The following is a 25,459-nucleotide window of genomic DNA, read 5'->3' as shown; positions in this document are numbered from 1 at the left end:
TCCCCACCCGCACCAGTATTTGGGGAGGGGGAATCCAAGGCCTCCATCCACCACCAGTCGATCCCAGTGTTCTGACAGTGCCTGCTTTGGGAGTGGCCTTCCGTGGGTCTGGCCTAGATCTGTGGGGTGGTGGCCAGTGCCCTGGCTGGGAGTCAGGAGATCTGGGGTCTGGAACTGGCTGTTCCTTTAACCGTGGGGCCTGAGCTCTTTGGTCTCCCCCTGCACCTCTCTTTCCCAGGCTACATCAGGGAGGGGCTGTCTAGGGACCCTTGGGAGTCTCTCCGGTCTGCAGGCCTCTTTCCTCAGCTGCTGCTGATAGTCACTTGCACCACTTCTAGCTCCCTTCTTCCTCCTGCTTATCTAATCTTTCCTGGCAGCACTGACCCGGCCCACTACCTTTTCTGTGCCTTCCACTGGATCTCAAAGTCCACCCCGGGCAGAATGGGGCCAGCTAGGCCCCTGGATGCATCTGCCTTTCTCTCTTCCTTCCCAGGGTCTTGGGGTGCAGGCCCTGGAGCATTTTCAGGGCAGCGCCCTCCACATCCTTCTAGAGCAGAGCTGTTCACCAACTCCTGTTCAGAGGGTCCAGGGCAGGCCTGCCCACCGGCTTGCTGCCGGACCCTCCCTCTCCTCTCACCCCCTCCCCTTGCCCACCCTGCTGATCCCTCCTGGGCCCTGCACGGTGCAGGCTCAGACCCATCTAATGTCTCTCACTGTCCTCAGTTGGCGATAGTGTAGGACGCAGCTCTTGTACTCACAGGACTCAGCATGGTGGACAGGAGCTTCCAGAGTTGGGGAGCACACCCAGCACATCATCCCTTCGCAGTAAAGTTTTGTGGGACCTATGGAGCCCTAGATGGTACAAGTGCCATCAGCTACCAGCTGCGTGGACCAGGTGGTTCCTTGAACTCTGTGAACCCCACCGGACTGGTAAGAATGGGATGAGGTACTGGGTGTAAAAACGAATTATAAAGTAAACGTGTTCTGCACAGTGGAGCGTCGGTTCTTCTAAGGTGATCTTGGCTGAGGCACCCCCCTACCTTTAGTTGGTGGGGACAGACAGGGAACTTGGAGGAGCGGAGTTTCCGGCCGGCCTTGAATGTGGCAGGACGCAGCGGGGGACAGAGATAACAGGGCTGGCTGAGCGCGGGCGGCAGCAGGCCATTCCCCAGCCCTTGGACGGGGATGGAGGCGCTCAGGCGGGGTGGGGACGGGGAAGCTAGGGGCAGCTTCTCCCAGGAGAGCCCGGCTCTGGTTACGGCGCCAGGTGCGCGCCGGAAGCCAGACACCTGTGACCAGGCTAGTGCAATCCGCACAGATGCCCCCACCTTGAGGGAGAATGAGGCGGGTACGGCCGGGATGTGGGTGCCACCATTGGGAAGGGCTCCCCCGGGGCCGTCCCGGGCAGGGGAGGAAAGCGCGGGCGCTGGCGGCTCGTCCCCACCTCTTCGCGCCCGCCTCCTGCCGCCCCCGGGCGAACCTGGCCCGGGCCCAGCGTCCTGGCGGCGGCTTGCAGTGGGAGGCAGGCCGGGGCGAGGCCACGCTCGCATTCCCTCCGCGACGCGGCTGGGGTGACGGCCGCACGCGGGGAGGCGAGTTTCGTTCCGCGGCGGGGGCGGGGCCGGGGCTGGCCGGGAGGGCTCGGCGGCCTCCGCGAGCAGGCGGGGCCTCGCGGGCCGGGGCGGGGCCTCGCGGGCCGGGGCGGGGCCTCGCGGGCCGGGGCGGGGCCTCGCGGGCCGGGCGGGACTTCAGGGGCCCTCGATGGACCGGGGTGGGGCTTCAGGGGTCCTCGGCGGATCGGGGCGGGGCTTTAGGGGGGCCTCGGCGAACCGGGGGCGGGGCTTCAGGGGTCCTCGGCGCGGGGCTCGGCGACCACCTCTCCGCCTCTCGCTCTACTCAGAAGCTCGGAAGTCCCGGCTGCGCCCTCTGAGGCTCCCACTCCGTCGAAACTTAGCCGTCGGAAGTCCCGGCCCTCGTGCCTCCCTCTGGCCTCGGGTCTCCCTCTCCGCAGCCCGTCCGATGAGGGCTTTCCCGCTTATCTGTAAATGGCTTCACCGGACGCCCCTCCCTTCCCCGCCCGCCCGATAGCACCTTCTTGGGATGCCTCAGTCCTGAGGGGGAGCTTCTGAGGGACGGAGGGGAGACTTCCGCGGGCGCGCTGCGGGGCAGTTTGGGACCTCCTAAACACCCTGCCGCTGGCTGCCCTCTTTGCCTACGGGCTTGGTGGAGGGCTGCGCTCCAGATGGGAAATGAAATGATGGGGAGGGCGGGGTGCCATCGCTCAGAGGCTGCAGGGGAAGGGTGCGGAATGTTCCCAGGCCGTGCTGATTTTGCTCATCCAGGACCCGCACTTGGAGGAGGGAGGGAGTGGGATGTTGGATCCCGGAGGAAGTCCTGAAAGTCCCATCTTCCTGAGTCGGTGTTCCTGATGCCTTCCAGAGCCCCCTGCCTTTTTTATTTCATGGTCCACATGGCTTGCTTCTCTGTTCTGGTCGCCCATACAAACCGTTCCTGTCCCCTCTTGGCTGCCGATCTGGGATGTTTTCCTTTCTGACCTTGCTTGCAGTTCTGCTGGAGGCCAAGCTCTGCTCCTGACCAACCCCTCCCCTTCTCTAGGAGCCTTCAGCTTGCACTCCCCAAATGTGCTCTGCTCTGTAAACCACTGGGCACTGGGGAGGGGCTCAGTTGGAGACCGCAGGGCTTCAGAAGCAATGGCAGAGTGGGCGAGGACAGAAGGACATCCAGATGATGGCCAGGCACACTTGTGCCAGGGGGATTAGGAAAAGCACGCCAGGCATCCACACTTGCATGTCCTTTTTTCTGCACATGTGACCCAGACAAAGAGTTCCCAGGGGAGGGATGGAGGGTTTGTGAGGTGAGGATGGATTTTCCTCAGACTGTGAGTCTGGGGAGATGGCCTCTACAGGGCCTTATGCACTGGTCAAGATGGAGGCCGTGGGGGTGCCCAAGCCTCTCTCCGTTGCCCTGACTTCCATAATGCCCTCTGGCTGTCCAGTACCCCCAGCAGTGCAGGTCCCAGCCCTGCCCCGACTTCCTCCCCTCCCCTACCCAAACTTACCCGTCCTGCAACCCCTCCTCTTAGTGCTTTGCCAAGAGACAGCCAGCTAATCTGATTCACTAATGTCTTACAGGAAATTCTATGAATTATTCAAGGTTCTGCACAGCTCTTGCCTCTTCTCTCACACCTTCTCTGATTGGCCAAGCTCTGACCTCTCCCTTTCTTGGACAAAATCCACGGCTGGTACCATCGGTTGGCACCTATGCGTATTCCTTAGATCATGAACTCTTCTGAGTCTGGGACTTGTCTTCCCAGTGAGGTTTTGAACTCCCTGAGGCGGAGACCTTATCTTTTGCTTCCCTCAGTAGCTAGTAAAATGATTAATTCACTCAGTGTGTATTTTAAGTGTGCCACTCCACGCCAGACAGGTGGTCCAGGTGCTGGGGATACAGGAGGAAGCAATACAGGCATCCCTGTCCTCGTGAACCTTCCATCTCAGGTCAGGGAGGAATAGGACCCCAGATAGACTCTGTAGCAGGCCGAGTGGTGATATGGAGAACAGTGAGGCGGGCAGGGGGTTGAGAAGTGTGAGAGAGCAGTCCACAGTTTTTAAAAGGGTAGGGAGGGAGCCTGGCCACAGGAATGGGTCATTTGAGCCGAGATCTGAAGGAGATGAGGGAGGGGTGGAGCTAGGAAGATGTCTAGGGTAGAGAGTGCCAGGCAGAGGGAAGAGCTGGGGTCAAGTCTCCTGGAAGGTTTGAGGAGCCTGGAGGAAGACGGTGGGCTGAAGCAGAGTGGGCCAGGGGCGGGCGAGGGGGGATGGGGAGGAGATGAGGTGTGAGAGGTGAAGGGGTCTTGTGAGTTCTTGCCTTACCCTCTGAGATGGGTGGTTTTGGAGTTTCCCAGCAGAGCACTGCCCTGATTTGACTGACCTTTTCAAGGAATCCCTTTGCTGTTATGTGGAGGACAGGCTGTAGAGGTGAGAGGGGTGTTAGGAGACTGATGGGGAGACAGTGATATCCAGGTGAGAGCCGCTGGGAGCCTGGACCAAGTGGTGTTGGCGTGATGAAAAGTCAGATTCTGTACATATTTTAAAAAATTTTTATTAGAGTTGATTTGCAATGTTGTTGACTTCTGCTGTACAGCAAAGTGACTCATTTATACATATATATTATTTTCCACTATGATTTCATCACATGATATTGAATGTAGTCCCCTGTGCTCTACAGTAGGACCTTGTCATTTGTCCCTTCCTGTATATAATAGTTTGTACCTGCTCCTCCCAAACTCCAGTCTCCCCTTCCCTCCCTGATGTCCGCCCCCCCCCCCGCCCCGCCCCTGCAGCAACCGCAAGTCTCATGTCTGTGTCTGTTCTCTATGTCTGTGAGTCTGTTTCTGTTGCATAGATAGGTTCATTTTTGTCATAGTTTAGATTCAGATTCCATGCATATTTTAATGATAAAGCCCACAGCGTTTCCTCACAGGTTAGCTGTGAGAGGTGAACGAGAGGACCAGGCAATTGCAAGGAGGGATTAGTTGGATGGAGAGAGGGCTTGAAGACGAGCAGGAGCTCCGCGTTGGGAACGTGCTGAGTTTGTGACTCCTGTGGACATCCAAGTGGAGATGCGGAGTGGGTGGTTAGATTAAGAACCTGGAGTTTCGGGGAAGAGGGACAGAGGAGGTGGAGGCGGAAGTTATCAGTGAACTTACAAGAGGTGCTTTGAACCCGTGCATGTGGCCAAGATGACCAAGGGCCTGAGTGCCGGTGGAGGAGAGAGGACGGCGCTGGAGGCTGGGGCTGGGGAGCCGTCTGAGTGGGTCCTCACAGCAGGCCCTTCTCTCCCCTTCCTGAGGCTGCACCGTTGCCTTCAAAGCCCAGCTCTGCTGCTTGCAGGCTGTGTGTCCTCGGCCGGATCATTTGCCCTCTCCATACCTCCTGCAAAATGGAATAACTCGTGCAAAAACAGGGGAGACTTAGAAAATTAAATAGTATATGAAAGCATTAGAAGCAAAATCCTGCTCGCCGTCATTGTTACTGTGGACTGTGTCGTGCTGGTGATTCCAAAGGGGAAACCCCAGGTTCCTGTCCTCAGGGAACTCATGGTCTAGACACCGCAAGGAGCCCCAGAGGAGACATGGCCATGGGAGAGGCCAGGACCAGGTGCTGTGGGAACACAGGGCTGGGTGGGTAGGGGGACGCGGAGGGTGGGAGGGCACTGGCCAAGGAAGGCTTCACCGGGTAGGAGGGACTGAGGATAAAAGAATGAAAGAATGGAGGGGCTTGGAGGGGAGCGGTGGGGCGGCTTCTGGGACCACTCTGTGGAGATGAGAGTTCCAGGGACCTTCAGACCTCCCAACAGCTGGGGCAGGGAGGTTGTGAGGCTGGCTAGGGAGTGGGTGGAGGTCAGATCACAAAAGGCCTTGTTGGCCAATCCAAGGAGGGGAGGAGCAGAAGGAGGCTTTGGAATTAGCTCTGTGCCTTGAGACAAATTAATGTTCAAACCCAGTTTCCTCCTCTATAAAATGATGCTCATGACTAGCCCCCTGCGGGGAGTTGGTGAGAATTCAGAGGCAGAGGTTGTGAAGTGCTGAGACAGAGCTGGCCTCTGAGATGGTGGGTCGTCATCGTCACCATCATTGTGTTAGAGGCTTGTGTGGTGTTGAAGAATGTTAAATGTGGGAATGGATGGATGGGTGGCTGGGTGTCCTCCAGAGACTCAGGATTAACCCCAGCCAGGATGGAGGGGAGGAATTTCAGGCCCAGGGACCACAGCGGAGGGTGTGGAATGGGCCTGACGGAGGCTGGGGACGTGCAAGGTTCCTTGTCTTGTCTTCGAGACCCAGAGGCTGCCCCCTAGTCTCAACAGCGTTTCTCGCAGGTTGCTTCTAGTCTCTCTGCCTCTGCTTTTTCCCCTGTCTGTCTTTCTGACTGTCTTTTCTGTCTCTCTGTGTCTCTCCGAGTCTCTGTCTCTCGGTCCCCTTCTCTTTGCTTCCTCCATCAGGTCTGGGTGGGGTCTCAGGGCCGTGTGTGGCCGCCTAGACCGGCCGTAGACCCCCAGGCCGCAGTTGCAGCTCCAGCGGGGGGAGGGCGGTGGCGGACTGCGTGTGCCTCTGTGCTTTTTGTGGGGCTCCCCCACCCTTACCCGGGGGACCTCGCCTTGTGACAGTGGCGCCCAGAAAGGGGCTGGCTTGCTGGCATGGGATTGTTGGTGATGGGGAGAGGTTTCTTGCTTTTGCTTAAGTGTAGTTGAGTCTGTGTTGTGTTAGTTGCTGCTGTACAGCAAGGCGATTCGGCTTTACAGGCCTGCGTTCTGTTTCACATTCTTTTCCACTCCAGAATGTAGTTCTGTGTGCCGCTCAGTAAGACCCGGTTGCTTACCCATTCCATATATGAAAGTTGACATCTGCTAACCCAGCCTTCCATTCCGTCCCTCGCGCGGTCTCTTTGGAGGCCTTGCTGGTGCCCTGGGCCGCCTGGGCAGGCGGGCGTCTTCTTTGTGCTGACTCGATGCCTCATCCCGCAGGTTGGTGGATGACCGCTGTGTGGTGGAGCCTGCGGCCGGCGACCTGGACAACCCCCCTAAGAAGTTCCGAGGTGAGTCCTCGCGCCCCCCGTCGAGTCCTGGGCGCAGACACAGTCCGGGCCCAGCGGGTGGGCCAGGCCGGGCGCCCGCAGCCCTCGTGTGGTCTGTGGAACCCCCGTCGGCCGAAGGACGCCTTCTTGTCAGGGTGCCTCTGTCTTCACTTCTGTGGGGGCATGCGCTACTTCTCAGGGGTGCACCCACTTCTGGCCGGGGGGGCCTGTCCTCCCCTGACCTCCCTGCCACCTCCCCGCAAAGCTCTCTGCATGACTGGGTGTTTCCTGAGGACCTGCTCGCCCTGCTCTATGGCGCCTGGTGCGGGGACTGGAGCCCCCGCTGCCTGAGTCCCTCCTCCCAGCCCCGGTCGTGACTGTGTCCTCGGCCCCAGGCGGCGTGGGTGACTCCTGCCCGAGGGGGCTTGTGGTGCGGGCTCTGGCTCTGCCGTGTGACTCTGGGCATCCGTCTCCCCGCTCTGTGTGCCCAGCCGTCTGCGTTCTCCTCCGCCTGCCCGCAGGCCTGGGGCTGAAACTCTGCCGCTCCTGCGCCCAGCAGGGGAAGCTGTCATTGTGGTGACTCCCTGTGAAGCTGAGGCAGGCAGACGGATCCTGGGTGTGGTGGCCAGGGTGGGAGCGGGCCGGGACACGCCCGGCGGTGCCGCCTGTCTGCCCATGTGGCTGCTCCTTGGGGAGAGGTCAGCTGGGATTGTCCCGAGAGGGATGCGGTTGACGGAGGGAGCAGGATTCAAGAGGGCTCTGCGGCCTCCTGGGCTGTCTGCCAGGGGGCCTTGCCCATCCATCGGAGTACGGAGGAGACAGGGGGTTCCCCCAGGCCACAGGGGACCCACATCTGCTGTTCTGCTTCCATCGCGTGCCTGAGTGGGCTTTTAGGTCGGGCCACGTGTCCCCTTTGTCCAGCCCCGTCTGGCCACATTCCCTCACATTTTCCCTGACCCTGGTCCCCTCCCTGGTTCCCACCAGCACCGCCGGTGTTCCTCTTCTTTATCAGCCATGCTCTTGATAAAGGTGGAGGTCTCAGGGTGCTCGTGCAGGCCAGCTGCTTGGAGACGCAGCTCAGACTGCCCTGGTCCTGAAGTGGGGTGGAGGGGGCAGTTAGGGCGAGGGTGGGGGCACACCCGGCACTTTCCTGGAGCCAGAAAGAGGAGAGCTTGCACTTTTCTGCTCTGGCTGAGGGCTTCGCGTGAGTTCTTAGGAAGAACTTAGGACTGGAGGGCGTGGTGAGGGTCCCGAGGCTGGGCTGTGTGGGGTGGGGGGTGACTGGGGCCGACAGGAAAAGAGAAGGTGGCGGGGTGGCCGTGTGTGGAGTCAGCTGTGCGGCGAGGTGGGAGCTGGTGACGGACAGTGGGGTGTGGTGGACCAAGGCTTGCCCTGGAGTTCCCAGAGACAGAGTTTGGGGCCAGTTTTTGACAACAAAACCTCTACTTAGCAGAACAAGTGCTCCTTTGACTTCTTGCCCTCCTCCCGCCCCCTCCTTTCTCTTCCTCCTTATTGTCCCAAAGCCCGTGAGCAGGGCCCCCCACCAGCCTCGGGGGCTGCCGCGTGATCCCCGGACACGCCCGGGGGCTCAGCTTCCTGCCTTCTTCCTGCCCCGGCTGCCCTTGGCCTGGGTGTCAGGGTGAGGTGGGCTGAGGCCCCTCTGGAGCCCGTGGGGCCCTGTGTGGACCTGAGAAGAAGCCCACCCTCTGGGACAGGAGTCCGTGCAACCCCCTGGCTGGTGGGTGTTCGCCGGAGTGTGAGAACCTGGGGTGAGAGACGAGGCTGCAGACCTTTCCAGCTTCGAGACCAGGGTCCCCCCAACCCTGGAGCCTGGTCTCTCACTGTTCGGTGTTTCTTCCACAACCAGCCCTGGAGGGAAACCCCCCTCCCCCCGCCCCAGGGTGTGGGGGCCGTGGCAGGCATCTAGAACTTACCCAGAGCTCTCAGGGAGGCCGGCTGTGTCCTGAGGCCGCCTGGGGGGCCTCGCCCTGTCTGGGAGCTGCGTCTCGCCCTCTCTCCCCACGAGGCGGGTTCCCCCTTCCCTGCCGACCCTGGCGGTCCCCAGGAGGGGAGGCCAAGCCCGTGAAGCCCCCACCCAGCCTCCATCGGCCTCTGGTTAGCTCCCTGCTTGTGGTCTCAGCTCCGGTACCTCCCAGGGCCGTCCCAAGCCCCGACATGCTCAGGGAATTCTTTCCGGAGCTGTCAGGGCCCTGGGAGGCCCAGGCTGTGGGCGCCCCAGTGTGTTGGGCACCATGCGCCAGGCCGGCCTCCCTGGCCTCCGGTTCGCTGCGGGGGCCTCGGGTTAGAGCCTCGGGTTATGGCTCCCGCGAGGAGGGAGGGAGGATCCATCCCGCAGGGTCCATCCCACAGCCCTCTCCTCCACGCTAGCGCTGGAGGCCCGGTGCAGAAGGACGCGCCTCCTGTCTCCCTGGGAAGCTCCGGGCTCACCTCCCTGCTAGGCAACCCCATGAAGAGGGTAGGGGTCACCTACCTCATCCAGGAGGGGCAGGTGCTGGGGTGGGGCTGGATAAGGGGACTTCCCTGTACTTCTCCCTGGGTGCCCTCCGCCCCCAGCCTCAGGCCTCTGCTCTCCCTGCCCATCCTCCAAGCCCGGTTCATTGTTAACTTGTATTGTTATTAAGATCCATTTCAACTACTAAAAAGAGCCTGCAAAGAGAAAAATAACACACAGCCGTGTACCCAAGACTGAGCCCTCTCAAATCCTTCTGCCCTGGTTATTTCAGATCCTCTTCATTCTTAGAGACAGCATCTTATGCCGAAGCCCCCTGTGTCTTCCCCGATTTCTCTCCCTTCCCCCTCCCCAGAGGCAGACACTCTCAGAAAATGGGGTACCTCATCCAGGGGCCTGCTTCTATGCTTTTGCCACTAATATATAGAGACATTTGTATGAGTTATATAGGGTCTTCTCTTCCATTTTTCCGACCCCGTATAGTAAAGGTAGCCTTCTGTACAGACCTTTCTGCAGCTTTCTCCTGCTGCACTGTTTTTGGGGATTTATCTGTTTCGATCCCTGTGGCTCTAGTTCATCTGTTTAATTGCTGCGTAATACTCCGCTGGGTGAGCCAACGGCAGTCCTCTATTCGGTTCTGCTGTGTGAAGCTTCACTTCGTTCGCAGTTTTTGACAGTTGCCAGCAATGCTGCAGTGGGCAGCTGGTGCACACATGTCTCCCTGAGCTCGCGTGCAAGGGTTTCTCGGGTGTGTTCCGAGGGCGGCTGACCCCGGTGTGTGGCAGCTCTTCTGTCTCTCTAGGAACGGCCCCTGCTGCCTTCCTTGGGGGCTGTGCGGGCTCACCCCCACTCACCCCTGACACACTGTGGGTGCCCTTGCTGCAGCCCCATCCTGGTTTTGTCCCGCTTAAATGTCTTCCAGCCTGCTGGGTGTGAAATGGCATCTCACTGTGGTTTTAATTTGCATTCCTCTGACTGCTAGTGAGACAGAACATCTTTTCATATGTTTATGGGGGTACTTACCATTTTATTCTTCATCTTTTCTTTTTTTCCTTTCTATGAAAGGGAAACCAATTCAGACTCCAGGATCCAGATGAGGGCACGGGCACCCCCACCGCACCCTCTCCTGTCCCCATTTCCAGGGACTGTCCTGCTGGAGATCCAACTAGGTAATTTACTCATCCAGGTACACGTCAGAACACTGCAGCATCCATCAGGAACTGGCTCTCACGCCCTCTCCCCTCTCCACTGTTGTTCCTCTAGGTAGCCACTGTCTTCAGCTTCTTATGCATCCTCCCTGGCTCTTCTTGCAAATGCAAACGTAAATTTAGACTCCCCTCCTTTTTCACACCGAGGAAGCATTGGTTTCTGGGGCCGTACCCACAAGGCAGTTGTATCCTAGTTCCTCAGCCAGGGGTCAGGGGTCAAAGCCGTGTCCCTTGCAGTCAAACACTGGACCACCCAAGTCCCTGGGGTGGTATTCTAAAGACTCTGTTCTATATCTTTGCTCTTTTTACTCTGTGGGTCTTGCTGTGGATAGATCCTACTGGAGACCTTTCTATATTAGTACATAGGGATCTTGAACTCTCTTTCCCCCCCCTTTTTTTTTTCTTTTAAAAACTCATTTGTATCCGTATTCCTGGACAACTGTGAAAACTGTTCGTACAGATGATCTACTTTTAAGCATTTCAGAAATGTTTATTTTTTAATCGTGGTGAATGGCTGCACAGACTTTACCGTCTTATTCATTGCCAAGTGTATTGTGTATTGTACCGTTCAGTCACTAAGTTGTGTCTGATTCTGTGACCCCATGGACTGCAGCACACCAGACTTCCCTGTCTTTGTCTCCCGGAGTTTGCTCAGTCTCATGTCCATTTAGTTGGTGATGCCATCCAACCATCTCAACCTCTGTCGTCCCCGTCTCCTCCTGCCTTCAGTCTTTCCCAGCATCAGGGTCTTTTCCAGTGAGTCGGTTCTTCACATCAGGTGGCCAAATCATTGGAGCGTTAGCTTCAGCATCAGTCCTTCCAATGAATATTCAGGGTTGATTTCCTTTAGGATTGACTGGTTGGATCTCCTAGCAGTCCAAGAGACTTTTACAAGTCTTTTCCAGCACCACAGTTCAAAAGCATCAGTTCTTTGGCACTCAGCCTTCTTTACGGTCCAACTCACATTTGTACGTGACTATTGAAAAGAGCATAGCTTTGACTGTATGGACCTTTGTTGACAAAGTGTACAGGTCGTGGGAATTCTGTGGTAGTTCAGGGGTTAGGACTCTGTGCTTTTATTGCTGAGGGCCCCTGTTCGATATCTGGTCAGGAAACTAAGATCCTGCAAGCTGCACCACCTGGCCAAAAAAGAAAAAAGTGTATCGGTGTACAGGTTAGTGGCGTTAAGCACTCTCTCATCAGCCGTCACCACCGTCCATCCACAGAACTGCTTTTCCTTTGGTAAAATGAAGCTCTATATCCATTAAGTAATAACTCCCCATTCACACCCCATTCCCCCCACCCCACCATCTGACTTCCTGTCCCTATGAATCTGATCAGTCTAAGTACTTCACATGAGCAGAATCATACAGTATTTGTTCTTTGGGGATTGGCACATCTCACTTAGCCTGATTGCTCCAAGGTTTACCCAGGTTCTGACCCTCCCCTGCCACAGCTCCACAGCTGTCCCTCATGCAGCTCCATTGTAATTGATTTAACCAGTCCGCTTCGATGGGCACATGCCTGTTTCCAGTCTTTATCATTCTCAACAGTGTTGCTGCAAGACCCTTTTATTTATTTTTGGCTGCACTGGATCTTGTTGCTGCGCGTGGGCTTTTCTCCAGTGGCGACACGGGGGCTCTCGTCCTGGTGGCTTCTCTTGTTGGGGAACAGAGGCTCTGGGGAGCCCAGGCTTCGGTGGTTGTGGCACACAGGCTCTGTTGCCCCACGGCGTGTGGAATCTTCCCAGACCAGGGGTCAAACCCATGTCCCCTGCGTTGGCAGGCAGATTCCTAACCTCTGGACCACCAGGGAGGTCCTCTCGTCGCTTTGTACAAACGTGACTGTGCTATAGGAATGAGGGTGGTAATGAAGGACCAGTGGCGGAATTGCTGAGTCCGAGGGAGGGGACGTCTGTGGGTTCTGATCCAGACTGCACATTTGCTCCCTGCTGGGGTGGCCCCGTCCAGTGCCTCCCCCAGCAGTGGAACCAGAGAAGGCAAACCATTCACCCTTTGCATCATTTCTCTGCTTGCTCCCCCAGGTCACCAGATGCTGTGCTTATTCAGGAGAGTTCACCCCTCCACTTTCTCCCCTCCCCCACCCCAGCAGCATCCTGTGGCTGGTGTAGGTTCTCCACTGTCGCCTTTATAAACCCGAGTATCGCGGTCACACCCTTGTTTCTCGTCCCGTCAGCTCCTACAGTGCTCCGCCTGGTATACACCTTCTACCAGCCACGCAGCCTTTAGGTTTCACATCGTTAAGGCTGAATAAGCTTTGCATTCTCTTCTGTGACCACAGTGGGGCCTTCAGTGTTCTGTGAGATGAGTCTAAATGGTAAAGATTAGAAACAGGTGTTTACACGGTTTATACAGAGCTTATGCACAACTGTGGCTGCGTCACTTGGTGCCCTGTGCTCTGTTCTCGCCTTGAGCCCCCTGCTAGTGCTTCTCAACCTCGGTTGAGCAGAAGAACCACTTGGGATTGGGGGTGCGGGTGGGGTGTGGCTTTAAAAATGCATTTCTCTAGGCTTCACCCACTGCCCAGGTCTATGGGGGACCTGAGAGTTTGTGTTTTTTTAAAATCTCCCAACTCCCCTGGATGATTCTACGCAGTGGTTTTTGGAATATTTCATGCCATAGTCAGGAGATGGGGACAACAGCATGGTTGGATGGCATCACCGACTCAATGGACATGAGTTTGAGCCAGCTCTGGGGGACAGAGGACAGTGAAGTCTGGTGTACTGCAGCTCACGGGGTTGCAACAAGTTGGGCACGACCGAGTGACTAAACGACAGCGGTCAGTTCCTGGGGATGTCAGTTGATTTTATTCGATGAATGAATATCCTCATGTCTGCGGCCTCGCCAGCCCTGTGCCTGGCACCCCACACAGTCCTTGCTGTAGGGAAGCCCCCTGCAGCCCAACTTCTCTCTGGTCTTTCATGCTGCTGCTCCTGTGTGGGTCCTATGCTGTCCTTCTCTCCTCCCTCTGCCCCGCAGTCCGGTGAAAAGGAGGGGTCTGGCCCCTCCTGGGTTTGGGCAGGGCCACCTCTGGGCAAAGAGCGAAGCAGAGTGACAGCAAGGAGATGTGTGCAGGGGTGAACCTCAAGCACTAATTTATTGATTCATTTGCCTTTTGCTGTGCAGGGTCTTCGTGGCTGTGCGTGGGCTTTCTCCAGTGGTCACTGGGGGCCACTCTCTAGTTGCAGACCGCAGGCTCTCGGGCACGTGGCTTTATTACCTGCGGCTCGAGGGCTCAGTAGGTGTGGTGCACGGGCTTCGTTGCCCCGTGGCATATGGAATCTTCCCGGACCAGGAATCGAACCCGTGTCCCCTGTGTTGGCAGTCAGATTCTTAACCACTGGACCACCGGGGAAGTCTCCCACAGACGTTTTCCTGGGCTCAAATCATGTATTCATTCAATAAGCATTTTTTTTTTTACTTGCTTTTTCTCCTGTTTTTTAAACCATTTAAAACACTGATGTATAGTTAGTTTACAATGTTGTGACAGTTTCAGATGTATAGCAAAGTGATCCAGTTATATATACATATACATATATCTGTATGTGTATGTATGGGTTTCCCTGGTGGCTCAGACTGCAAAGAATCTGCCTGCAATGCAGAAGACCTGGGTTTGACCCTGTGTGGGGAAGATCCCCTGGAGAAGGGCATGGCAACCCACTCATTTTCTTGCCTGGAGAATTCCATGGACAGAGGAGCTTGATGGGCTAAAGTCCGTAGCATCACAGAGTCGGACACGACTGAGCGACTAACACTATACGCTGTGTACGCTGTGTGTATGTATATATATATTCTTTTTCAGATTCTTTTCCAAGCTATTGAATATAGGTCCCTGTGCTTTTACAGTAGAGCCTTGTTATTTGCCTGTTTTTGTGTATAGTAGTGTGTGTATGTTAATCCCAGTCTCCTAGCTTGTCTCTCCTCCCACCCCAGCCCTCACTATCTTCACTAACCCCTTTTGGTAACTGTACGTTTGTTTTCTGTATCTGTGGATCTCTTCCTGTTTTATAAATAAGTTCATTTATATCACTTTTTTGGATTCAGAGTGTGTGCTATCATATGGTATTTGTATTTCTCTTTCTAACTTAATATGATAATCTCTAAGTCATCTGTGTGGCTGTAAACGGCATTCTTTTACATTGCTGAGTAATATCCCATTGTGTCTATACCACGTCTTCTTTAGCCACTCACGTGTAGGTGGACTTTAGGCTGATTTTCTGTGTCTTGGCTGTTGTCAATAATGCTGCTGTGAACGTTGGGGTGCATATATCTTTTTGAATTAAAGTTTTCTCCTAAATATGCTCAGGAGTGGGGATCAACAAGCATTATATGGTATGTATTGTGGGCAAGGGTCTAAGGGAGGATCTGTGTTAGAGAAAAAGACAAATTTGACAAGTTCTAGTAGCAAGTCTCCAAGAAAGATAAAGAGGAATAGGGAGCAGGGAGGGGTCACTTCGGGAGTCAGGTCTCTGCTGGGATGCTCCAGGGTAGCGTGTGTTCTTCGGATCCAGGTTCTGACCCCTTGTGGGCTGTTAAGTCCCTGTCATGGGGTCAACCATCCTTCAAAGAATGGGATAGAATAGCGTTAGGATGCATCTCTTGCTACATCCAGTGAGTTTTAAATGTGAAGCTTTTTTATTTCTAGAAATTCTATTTGGTTCTTTTTTCTGCTGTGTTACATTTTATCAGTTCAGTTCAGTTCAGTCACTCAGTCGTGTCCGACTCTTTGCGACCCCATGAACTGCAGCACGCCAGGCCTCCCTGTCTATCACCAACTCCCGGAGGCCACCCAAACCCATGCCTATTGAGTTGGTGATGCCATCCAACCATCTTATCCTTTGTTGTCCCCTTCTCCTCCTGCCCCCAATCTTTCCCAGCATCAGGGTCTTTTCCAGTGAGTCAGCTCTTTGCATCAGGTGGCCAAAGTATTGAAGTTTCAGCTTTACCATCAGTCCTTCCAATGAACACCTAGGACTGATCTCCTTTAGGATGGATTGGTTGGATCTCCTTGCAGTCCAAGGGACTCTCAAGAGTCTTCTCCAACACCACAGTTCAAAAGCATTAATTCTTCGGCACTCAGCCTTCTTTATAGTCCAACTCTCACATCCGTACATGACCACTGGAAAAACCATAGCCTTGACTAGACGGACCTTTGTTGACAAAGTAACGTCTCTGCTTTTTAATATGCTGCCTAGGTTGGTCACGTTTTATAGTTTTCTGTGTCTCTACAGAGACCCTCAAGCTTTCCTTTACCGATTTAAGCAGAGCTTTACAGATGGTGGCTGTGTCTGCAGTCTCTTCGTGTCTGTTTCTAGTGTCTTGCTTTGTGGGTTTGTTTTTTCTTGTGGCGTCTGGCTCCCAGGAATTCCTGGGGATCTTTGACTGTATATGGGTCATTGCATTTGAACATCTGGTCTGAGGGGTTGTGGACTAGGATGATGGTATCTTCCTCCAGAGAGGGCGTGGCTGTCCTGTCCCCAGATTCCTGGGGACACTGCCTGTCCAAGACACGAGCCTGAAGCCGGGCTTGAGTTTGGGGTTCCTGGCACCATCCAAGGGACTCCGTGGGGCCCTAGTTCTGGGAAGGAGCTGTTCTCTGGGGTCAAGCCATGCTGGGGGTGTAGCCCTTTGAAGTTCCGGCTTTTAAAGGGAGGGTCTCCTGTTATACTTCCCTCCTTCCCTGGGCCTGGGCTTGAATATCTGCCTTGTCACCTGGCAAAGCCGTCCAGATAAGAGTTCGTGTTCTCTGGACTCAACAAATGCCCAGTAAAGTCGCTTGGGTGTTTACATACCTCCTTGGTTCCCCTTTCGATCTTCTGTTCTGGCTGGATGACCCCTCACTCAGTTCTTGGTGTGTGCTAAGCTGCTTCGGTCATGTCCGACTCTTTGTGACCCTGCAGACCGTAGCCTGCCAGGCTGCTCTGTCCATGGGGTTCTCCGGGCAAGACTACTGGAGTGGGTCGCCACGCCCTCCTCCAGGGATCACTCCACCCAGGGATTGAACTTGCGTCTCTTATGTCTCCTGCGTTGGCAGGCAGCTTCTTTACCACTGAGCCACCAGGGAAGCCCTTCTCAGTTCTTTAAGAAGTCTTAAGATAATACGCGTTTGAGAAATCTGGTTGCTTGTTGTTTTCTGGTGAGGTGGGTCCAGAATGGACTATAATCAGGGTTCTCTGCCCTGTCAGGCCTAGAGCCTGCTCATCACCACCAGGGACAGGAAGTCCTCATTTGTTTCATGAAACGGTGACCCCGCAATCTCTCTCCTCGGTGAGTCAGGTCAGAAGAGTGAGAACTCTGCTTCTGGGCACCCAGGGCAGCGTCCATCTCCCCTCCTTTTCTCCTCTCTGCTTTGGGTGTGGCGGGCGTCAGCTGGGTGGGGAGGGGCGGGTTGCACTCCATCACCAGGGTCGTGGGCTTGCTGCCCTCTCCAGCTCCAGGCTCACTCAGGGCCTGGACTGCCCCCTCCTGTCTAAGTTGACCAGCCAGCCAGACTCAGCGCCTCCGTTTAATATTATAATGTGGAATTAAAAAACAATACAGCCGATTCATATGCATATTTATGTAATATAAAATGGGGGTCTAGGGCCAGGATCTGAGTGAGCCTGGAGCCTGGGGGGGCGGTGTTGTGGGTGGAGGGTTTGTGGGTAGGGAACGGGGACAGTGTAATGCCCCAAGCATGACAAGAGAAAAAGGACAACAGTGATAAGCAAGTAACACACGGATTTTAGAAGGAAGTCTTGGGCACAAGTAGAAGATTCGAGGCGGCAGTCAGAGCTGGCCTCTGAATCACGAGTACCGCGGCCACAAATGTTGCTGGTGGGTGCAGCCATGTGACACCTTCTCTGAAACAGCACAAACCTCCCTGTGAGGTTTGAACAACACAAAGGACAATGCAGATCCCTGTTTGTATCGCAGTTGCCTCCTGGGAAAGTCAGAGTTTGCTAAAAGAATGCAGAAACGACTGTTTCTGCGCACCACGCTGGGCCCAGAGCGCGCCCGCAGCGCCCCCCTGTGAGCAGGTGGGACCCCTTTGTGTTAGGGCACCGGTGCCTAGCGTCCCTGTCCTGCCCACTACAGGCTAGCTGTGACCTCACTGGTTGGGACAACAAAGATCACCCCCCCTCCCATTTCTAAAACACCGCGGTCCCCCAGCTCCTACTGGGAACTATAATGTGGTGACCGGGGGACCAGGAGCCCTGAAAACTCTCATTTAGCCTGGAGAAGCAGGAGGACTTCGTGGAGGGGGTGACCCCCCAGCATCTTGAAGGTTGGGCAGAACCCTGTGAAGACGTACTCTGGGCAAAGAACTGAGCGTTTCCGAAGTGACGCCCTCTCGTGCTGGTGGTGCCAGGGTGGGCGAGCTGGGGCAGCCCTCGGTGGCTCCGTCTGCTTATGCAGCTGTCTTTGCCCCTGCGTTCAAGGAAGTTCTGTGTTCTCGGAACTTGGCCTCACTTGGTTCCCCTTCCTGATGACCAGGGGCCTCTGCCTGCTTGTGGGCTAGGCAGAAACCCCAGTTTTGTTTTTAGTTTCCAGGGGCTGTAGGACTAGCTTTGACCAGAGTGGGGACATAGCCTTCCCTTAGAGGCTAGAGGGAGGGGCCTGACGGTGGGGAGGGGGGGCCCATCTCTGTGATCTGCCTCCCCGGAGGCCCTGTCTGGGTTCCCAGCGCAGCCGTCTTCCTCCCGTATTGCTGCCGATCAGGGAGGCATAGCACCGCAGCCTGAGAGGGGTTTTAGGGGCCGTGAGCTCAGTCCTGTGCTTTCCTGGGCTTCCCTCATGTGACGGAGAGCTCACTGCCTCCCAGCACGGCCTGTGGGATTGTCAGACAGGCCCTGTCCCCATGCCAGCGTTTCACCGCACCCCAAATCCTTCTGTCTCTTCCCACCACACTTCAGGGTTTTCCAACTCACGCCTCCTTTCCATAGGTAGAAAAATCTGAACATTCTTTCTGGAGTTTGGGCTTATGAAAATCGTTGACGTTGTATCTATTTCCAAAATAAAAACCAGCTAATAAAGAACCTATTTCTGGAATTTTAATTGGCTCTGTCTTAGGTTGAATTTGCTAGAATCAGAGCCTAAAAGGGAGAATTATGAAGGAGGGATCCCAGGCGGGAGTCTTGCTCCTACAGGGCAGGGACGAGCCAAGCAAGGAGGTGGTTTCAGGGGAAGAGAGGCCTCAGGTTGATCCCATAGGGACCAACAGACAGTCTCCTCCTCCTGCTGTGGGATGGAGGCCACCTCTCTGGGGTGGGGGATGTATTGCTAACTTCCCAGGGAACTGGGGGCAAGATAGTGGTGGGCCAGAGAGGGCTGCTGCTGTGAACTGTCGGCCGCCAGAGTACAAAACCTGGACCCAGACCGGGTACAGGAGGGGTCCTAAGGGCTTCTGATAAACTTCCTGTGGGGAAGAGGGCACGCATCCACCCCCAGGTGAGGGCCTGTTCTCAGACCTGCTTCTCGGCCCCTCCATCCTACTCAGCACGATCCAGGATGCTTCAAGTTCTCCGGGGGTCTTCTGACACTGCCTCTTCACCCTGGTGGGGCCAGGGGCAGTGGTGAGGGGCAGAGCAGAGGCGGGGTTTGCGGGCAGGGCTGCGGGCTGGGGTCTTCCCGGAGCCCGGTGTGAACCCATCTCCCTCCTTCTGCTCCCCCACTCCCAGACTGCCTCTTCAAGGTGTGTCCCATGAACCGCTACTCGGCCCAGAAGCAGTACTGGAAGGCCAAGCAGACCAAGCAGGACAAGGAGAAGATCGCTGACGTAGTGCTGCTGCAGAAGCTACAGGTCTGGGCATGCGGGTGCCCACCTGCCCGTGTGTCTCTCGAACCCGGGCACACGCACAGGGCTGCTGCTCATCAGAGCCGACAGGGCCCAGTGGCCGAGTCCCGAGGTTTGACCCATTCGGCCAGAGACTGGTGTGTGTCGCTGTGAAGGAGGTGGGGGGTCTGAGCCCGGCCAGAGGCCCACTCATCCGCCGCTCTGTGCCATTAGAGGCAGGCGTCTCCTCCTCCAGGCCGGTGCAGCCCTGTCCCAGGACCCGTGGCGCAGTGAGCTGTGGACTGCCTTCAGCGGGTCTTAGCTAGGCCTTCAGTGGGACATCACAGTGCAGTGAGAAACCCGGGCAACTGTACATGGAGTTACAGGGGTTCCTAGAGAAGTGGTTTCAGTGAACCTGATTTGAGAGCTAGTCTTAGCCTCTCCCCTCATTCTGTAGAGTTGGAGCCTGGGGCCCTTCGTGGGGACTAGGCCGTTGGGGCCATCCTACAGGTTGGCATGGGGCTTATCCCTGGTTCTCTGACAGACGTTGTTGCATGGTGTGAGGGCCCGGTGGTGGCCCTCAGGCCTCTCGGTTCACATCCTGGGTAGTTCTCTCCCGACCAAGCTCAGGGCCCCCAGTCCAGTGGAAGCGAGTGGGAGGCTTAACTGGGGTCAGCAAGGTTGTAGCATGCTGCTGGGGCCTGGGGCCCCACCCGCTCCCACCACCAGGCCGGCCTTGCCTCCAGTATCCCCTTCCCCAGGAGGTGGGTGTGAAATGGGGAAAGAGAGGGCCCGCCCCACAGCTGTGAGCCGTGCTGGAAAGAGGGGGCTGGGTGTGGGCTGCTGAGCTCTGTTTTACCGGAGACCATCTTCACCCCCGCTGGGGGCTGTCGTGAGCTTCTTCCCTGCTGCCGCTGCAGGCCCAGGCTGGGCTGTGGGTCTGGCAGGGGGTGGGGCATTCACGCGTGTGCAGATCCTCAGCGCCACATGTGCTCACACAGCCAGGCGCTGAGGTTTGTGCAAAGTCAGTTTGTGGTGCCTGGCACGGCGCCCCCTCAGCCACCCTCCCAGCAGCTCCAGGCCTGAGGCCCGGATAACGGGACCGAGGAGATGGAGGGGCAGAGGGACCGCTGCTTTAAGGAGAGCTGGTCTGATGGAGGAGCGAGTGCCCCCAACACTAGCAGGACCCCCCAGCCCCCCCCCCAATCTGATGGAGGAGGCACAGCGTATCCTCAGGCAGCTTCCAGGCTAATGGGACAGAAGAGCCTACAAAGGCGTCCTTAATGGGAGGCAAGCAAATCCTGGAGGACCGGAGCTGGATCCTTCAGAGTTGGATCCTTCCCCGCCAGGGAAGGCTCCCTGGAGGCAGTGGGCTGGGCGCGCACGGTGCTGGGGAGGGAGAGTCGCAGAGGAGTGAGGAGGAGGACATGGTGCCCAGCACACCCGCGGGGCTGGGCCAGGGGCTCTGAGTCGGGGCCCCAGGACTCTGGTGTGACGGGGGAGGAGGCCCAGCCTTAGGTTATCTGCTGGGGGTGTTGGGGCTGTCGGGGGCTCAGGGGTCTGTTGGCTGGCCCCCACCAGAGTGAGGTGGTGGGAAGGGGGCAGAGAGGAGGGACCTAGGGCCCCGGGCTGCCTGCTGGGTTCCCAGGCGGCCCCTCTGCACTCTGAGCCTCATTCTCCCATAGCAGTGGGAGGAACAGGGCAGATGGCCCGGGGCGGGCAGGAGGGGGGGTCACTCTGGGTGCACGGGCAGGGCCTGTGGGTGAGGGGGGGTCGTGCCCCTCCAGGTCCTGGGCCCGCCCTCCACCGCGGCGTGTGTCTGTGCAGCACGCGGCCCAGATGGAGCAGAAGCAGAACGACACGGAGAACAAGAAGGTGCACGGGGATGTCGTGAAGTACGGCAGCGTCATCCAGGTGCGGGGCGGGCGGGAGCGGGCTGAGGGCACCGCCTGGCCGGCCCCCCCGCCTCTGCGTGTGCACGGCGCTTGTGAGCCATGTCCACGGGTGTGTGTGTGTTCAGCACGGGGGTCACAGTGCAGGGCCCGGAGCCCTGGGGGCCAGGCTCACGTCGTGCTTCTGTGGCCTGGGCGAGTTGCTTCCCTTCCCTGGACCTCTCTTTTCCCCATCTGACGATCAGGCCAGCGATAGTAAATACTCTTCTCCAGCTGTTACAGGGTTACGGGAGCTAATATGAGTACGCTGTCTAGAGCAGTGCTTTTTTGTGTGATCACCTGGGTGCAAGACTGGGTGCGGTGTGAGTGTGTGTGTGGTCGTGTTTGTGTCTTGTGTGTCCAAGGGTCCTGTGCACCCCCTGCTCTGATGGGCCGGCCTCCTGGGGTGACCTCACTCCCGCCCTGCCCCCCAGCTCCTGCACATGAAGAGTAACAAGTACCTGACCGTCAACAAGCGGCTGCCGGCCCTGCTGGAGAAGAACGCCATGAGGGTGACGCTGGACGCCACGGGCAACGAGGGCTCCTGGCTCTTCATCCAGCCCTTCTGGAAGCTGCGGAGCAACGGGGACAACGTGAGGATGGCCTAGGGGGAGGGACCTGCTGGAGGGCACAGGCCGCAGCTCCCGGGGACATTCTGCAGGGTCCTTGGCGGGGGGGCTGCAGGAACCCAGGCCCGTTTCTCAGGGAGCAGAGTAACCAGAGAGAAGCCTGGGGGCCCCGCCCTCTGCACCCTCACCCTGCTCCGTTGGTCCCCGTAGGTGGTTGTGGGGGACAAGGTGATCCTGAATCCCGTCAACGCCGGGCAGCCTCTGCACGCCAGCAATTACGAGCTCAGCGACAACGCCGGCTGCAAGGAGGTGAGTGGGGAAGGGGAGAGAGAGGTGGGCTGAGGTAGGTGCAGGAGGGCCTGCACCTGGCCAAACGTCTCTTGAGCAACAAAATCCAAAGAAACTATGAGATTAAGCGTAACAGCATGCATTCACAGTGGGGGCAGTTAGAAACAGTAGGATGCAAAAAGGCCAAAAACCAACGGCTATTTCTGAGATACTGGGAGCGAAAGCCAGGTACTGGGCGTGATTGCTGCACAGGGCACCAGTGAGGGGGCGGCAGGCCGCCTAAGCCACGCCTCTGGCCCAGCCCATGGATCCACCCCCACTCTCACCCTTTATAAGACGAGCTAGCAGGGCACCTGGGGCTTGTTTTTGCTCCCTACGGCTGCAGCATGAATCCTGCTAAAGCCTTGTCTGAACTGGTTGTCTGGCCTCTTATTAATTTCTGTAGATTAAAGAGTCCGGGGACCCTAGTTGGTAGTCTCGTTGGGCTGACGCTGCAGTGGAGGAGTGTCTATACATTCCCTCCCCACAGGGTTGCTCCCTCTGGTCCTGTCTACTGCTGGAGGGCCTGGGTGGGCCTCCCTGACCCCCTTCCTGTCTCCCAGCGTCTGCCCACATTCTCCAGCCCACAGGGCGGCCACCCCAGGGCAGCTGGGCTGGGGCCTGGGGGCCCTGGTTGGGGGCAGACACCCCCTCCCTATGCTCATTAATGGGCGCTGGGCTGGTCTCCCCTCACCCGCTCTGGGCCTTAAGCCCCGCCTACTCCGGGGGGCTGGGGGCCTGGGGGCCTGCCCAGCCTCATGGGTCTCTGCGTGCTTCCCCAGGTCAACTCTGTGAACTGCAATACCAGCTGGAAGATCAACCTGTTCATGCAGTTCCGAGACCACCTGGAGGAGGTGCTGAAAGGGGTAAGAACTGGGAACACCCCTTCCCCTGCCGCCCCGCCCACTCCCGGCCCCCCTGCCCCCCTACCCACCTGCCGGGCACCCGGCTCTGCTCCCTGTCCGGCCCCTGCCCCATGCACCCTCTTCTCTGGCTTCACACCCCTCCCAGCCCCCCCGCCCCGCAGGGCCGTCCCCAGCCACCCCGGCTGGCCTCTTCTCCATCCCTGGGCTTGAAACTCCTGCTCCTTCTGCTCCCAGTCTTGGCTGAGCTCACTTTGTTTTCTGGGAAGGGGCCGTGGGCGCAGATCCTCTGAGCGCTCTCTCCCCTCACCCACGCCTCTCCACAGTTCAAGCCAGGCCCCCTACCCTCTGCCCCATGCCCTCTCCGGCAAGGATGCCAGGCTGCCCGGTCAGGGCCTGTGCCTGCCATGGCGGGCGCTTGGACACACCGGGTTTCCCCTGCCCGTGGCCGCCCTCTGCGGGGGTGGGCGGGGGCTCCATGTGCCTGCTGGCTCTGGAAGGCGTCTGAGACGGGGGGCTCGTCTGCCGGGAGGGTCCCCGGCCACCCTGAGCCCACGGCCTGCCTGCAGGGAGACGTGGTGCGGCTGTTCCACGCGGAGCAGGAGAAGTTCCTGACGTGCGACGAGTACAGGGGCAAGCTGCAGGTGTTCCTTCGCACCACGCTGCGCCAGTCCGCCACGTCGGCCACCAGCTCCAACGCCCTCTGGGAGGTGGAGGTCAGAGCCCCGCTTCCGGCCCTGGGCTCCCCACCCCTGCTGGGTAGGAGGTCACCCCCCCACACACGCAAACACAGCATCTGTCTCCTCTGAGCCCCTCCGCAGCCAATAGGCCAGAGAGGATCGCAGAGCTACCCTCTCAGAGCCCTCCGGGCCTGCAGTGTTCCCCCCACGCGTTTCTTCCTGCCCCACCCAGGTGGTCCACCACGACCCGTGCCGTGGAGGAGCTGGCCACTGGAACGGCCTCTACCGCTTCAAGCACCTGGCCACCGGCAACTACCTGGCTGCTGAGGTGGGTGGGGAGGCAGAGGGCATCCTGGGAGCCCCAGCCTGGCAAGCACGAGCATGTGTGCCTGGCACGTGCCTGCACGCAGACTCACATGTCTGTGGACCCTGGTTTATTTGTGCTTATTCATCTATCTAACCGGTATCTGTAGTCATGCTCGGGTGATGATGAGTCTCACGGGTGTGATGATGCTTTGCTCTGTGCTAGCAGCTGTTCTAGGCCCTGGGGCTACAGCGGTGGGCTCGACTCCCAGCCCTGGTGGAACTTAGCACTGCACATCTGTCTTCGTCCATGATGCACCGGCTTGTGTGTGTCGGGATGTGTATGTGTGTGTGGGTGTGTCCGTCCATCCAACTGTGGGTCTGGGGAGGGCAGTGATCTTGTGGGTGTGTCCTCCAGGGCTGGCATGAGTCCTGGGGCTGGGCTGGGCACCCCTGGGAGGGTAGGGGCTGCCTGCCCCAACCCAGGGTCGTTTTGGAGTGGGAATCATGTGGATAGCTCCCCATCTTGAATCTCTGAGCAGGAGAACCCCAGTTACAAGGGTGACGCCTCTGATCCCAAGGCAGCAGGCACGGTGAGGACCGGGGACGGTTTGGGGGCCTGGGAAGGGTGAGCGTGCGCAGCTCCGGGGTGGGGGAGGCCATGAGACCCTGGGAAGCGGGCTGGAGGGAGAAGGCCTCTCGGGTGGGATCCTGAGTGGTTTCGGGGGGCCCGAGAGGAGGGAAGAGCTCCTACCTGAGTCAGGGTGCCCACCCCCAGGGCGTGCAGGGCCGCTCAGGTCGCCGGAATGTTGGGGAGAAGATCAAGTACCGCCTGGTGGCTGTGCCCCACGGCAATGACATCGCTTCCCTCTTCGAGCTGGACCCCACCACGCTGCAGAAGACCGACTCCTTCGTGCCCCGGTGGGTGGGCGCTGTGGGCCTGGGGTTGAGGGGGTTGCCTGGGCTGGTATCCGGACCCCCAGTACCCCCTGCTCCTCTGTCCTTCCTTCCATAACCCATCCCTCTGGAGATCCAGATCTGAGGCACCGCCGAACTTGGCATGTGCTGGGCCGTGGGCCCTGCACCCTGGGTGCCGCCTTCTCTCCAGTGTTCTTTACAGCCAGTTGGCCTGGGGCTCAGGACACACTGGGTGCAGGGGATGGACTCCCTAACCTTTAAGGCCTTCCAACCTGGAGAGTTTAGGATGGAACATCAGGAAGCTTCCTGGGTGCCAGTCAGGCTTTAACATTGATCTCAGGCAGCTGACTCGGTCACTTGGCCCCGACATCCTCACCTGTGTAGTGGGATTATCGAGTTACCCATCAAAGGGCTGATGGGAGGATTACCTAATCCCTTATCTGCATCTTGAGGCCAGATGTACTTGGAGGTTCAGATTGTTTTTCATTTCTGAAAGGTAGTTGTGTTTCACAATGAAAGACATGACTATTTCTGACGTGAGACGCGGGCATGTTGACACTGAACGGGATAAATAGTGTAAATAACCTCATTTGTCCAAATGAATTTGGGTCCCGAGCTTGCATGCACGCCTGGGCTCTCGGAACGCGTGGGTCTGGGGAGAGTGGGCGAGGTGTGAGGGCCTGGGAACTCACAGCAGTTAGCGCAGGGCCTGGGGTTTCTCTCCTCTGGCTCCTCACGGCGGGGGACAGGCACCCCTGGCCCACGGCCGCTGGCTGTGGAGGCAGGAGGAAGATGCAGGGCCGCGGGGGTTAGAGCTGGCAG

General features: G+C 57.7%; 1 protein-coding gene across 1 annotated transcript in view; it reads left to right on the top strand.

Moving 5' to 3' along the window:
• ITPR3 (inositol 1,4,5-trisphosphate receptor type 3) overlaps positions 1–25,459 on the top strand; it is a 68,009-nt gene that overhangs the window by 7,813 nt on the left and 34,737 nt on the right. The window contains exons 2-11 of the mRNA XM_018038897.1: positions 6,544–6,614; positions 18,952–19,073; positions 20,874–20,960; positions 21,412–21,570; positions 21,757–21,855; positions 22,656–22,739; positions 23,306–23,452; positions 23,649–23,744; positions 24,262–24,312; positions 24,498–24,640. Of these exons, the coding sequence (XP_017894386.1) occupies positions 6,544–6,614; positions 18,952–19,073; positions 20,874–20,960; positions 21,412–21,570; positions 21,757–21,855; positions 22,656–22,739; positions 23,306–23,452; positions 23,649–23,744; positions 24,262–24,312; positions 24,498–24,640 (1,059 nt within the window). The remainder of the gene's footprint in view (positions 1–6,543; positions 6,615–18,951; positions 19,074–20,873; positions 20,961–21,411; positions 21,571–21,756; positions 21,856–22,655; positions 22,740–23,305; positions 23,453–23,648; positions 23,745–24,261; positions 24,313–24,497; positions 24,641–25,459) is intronic.

This window comes from Capra hircus, chromosome 23 (assembly GCF_001704415.2).
Source record: "Capra hircus breed San Clemente chromosome 23, ASM170441v1, whole genome shotgun sequence".
Classification (NCBI taxonomy): domain Eukaryota; kingdom Metazoa; phylum Chordata; class Mammalia; order Artiodactyla; family Bovidae; genus Capra; species Capra hircus.
This window is presented reverse-complemented; position numbering and strand designations above follow the sequence as displayed.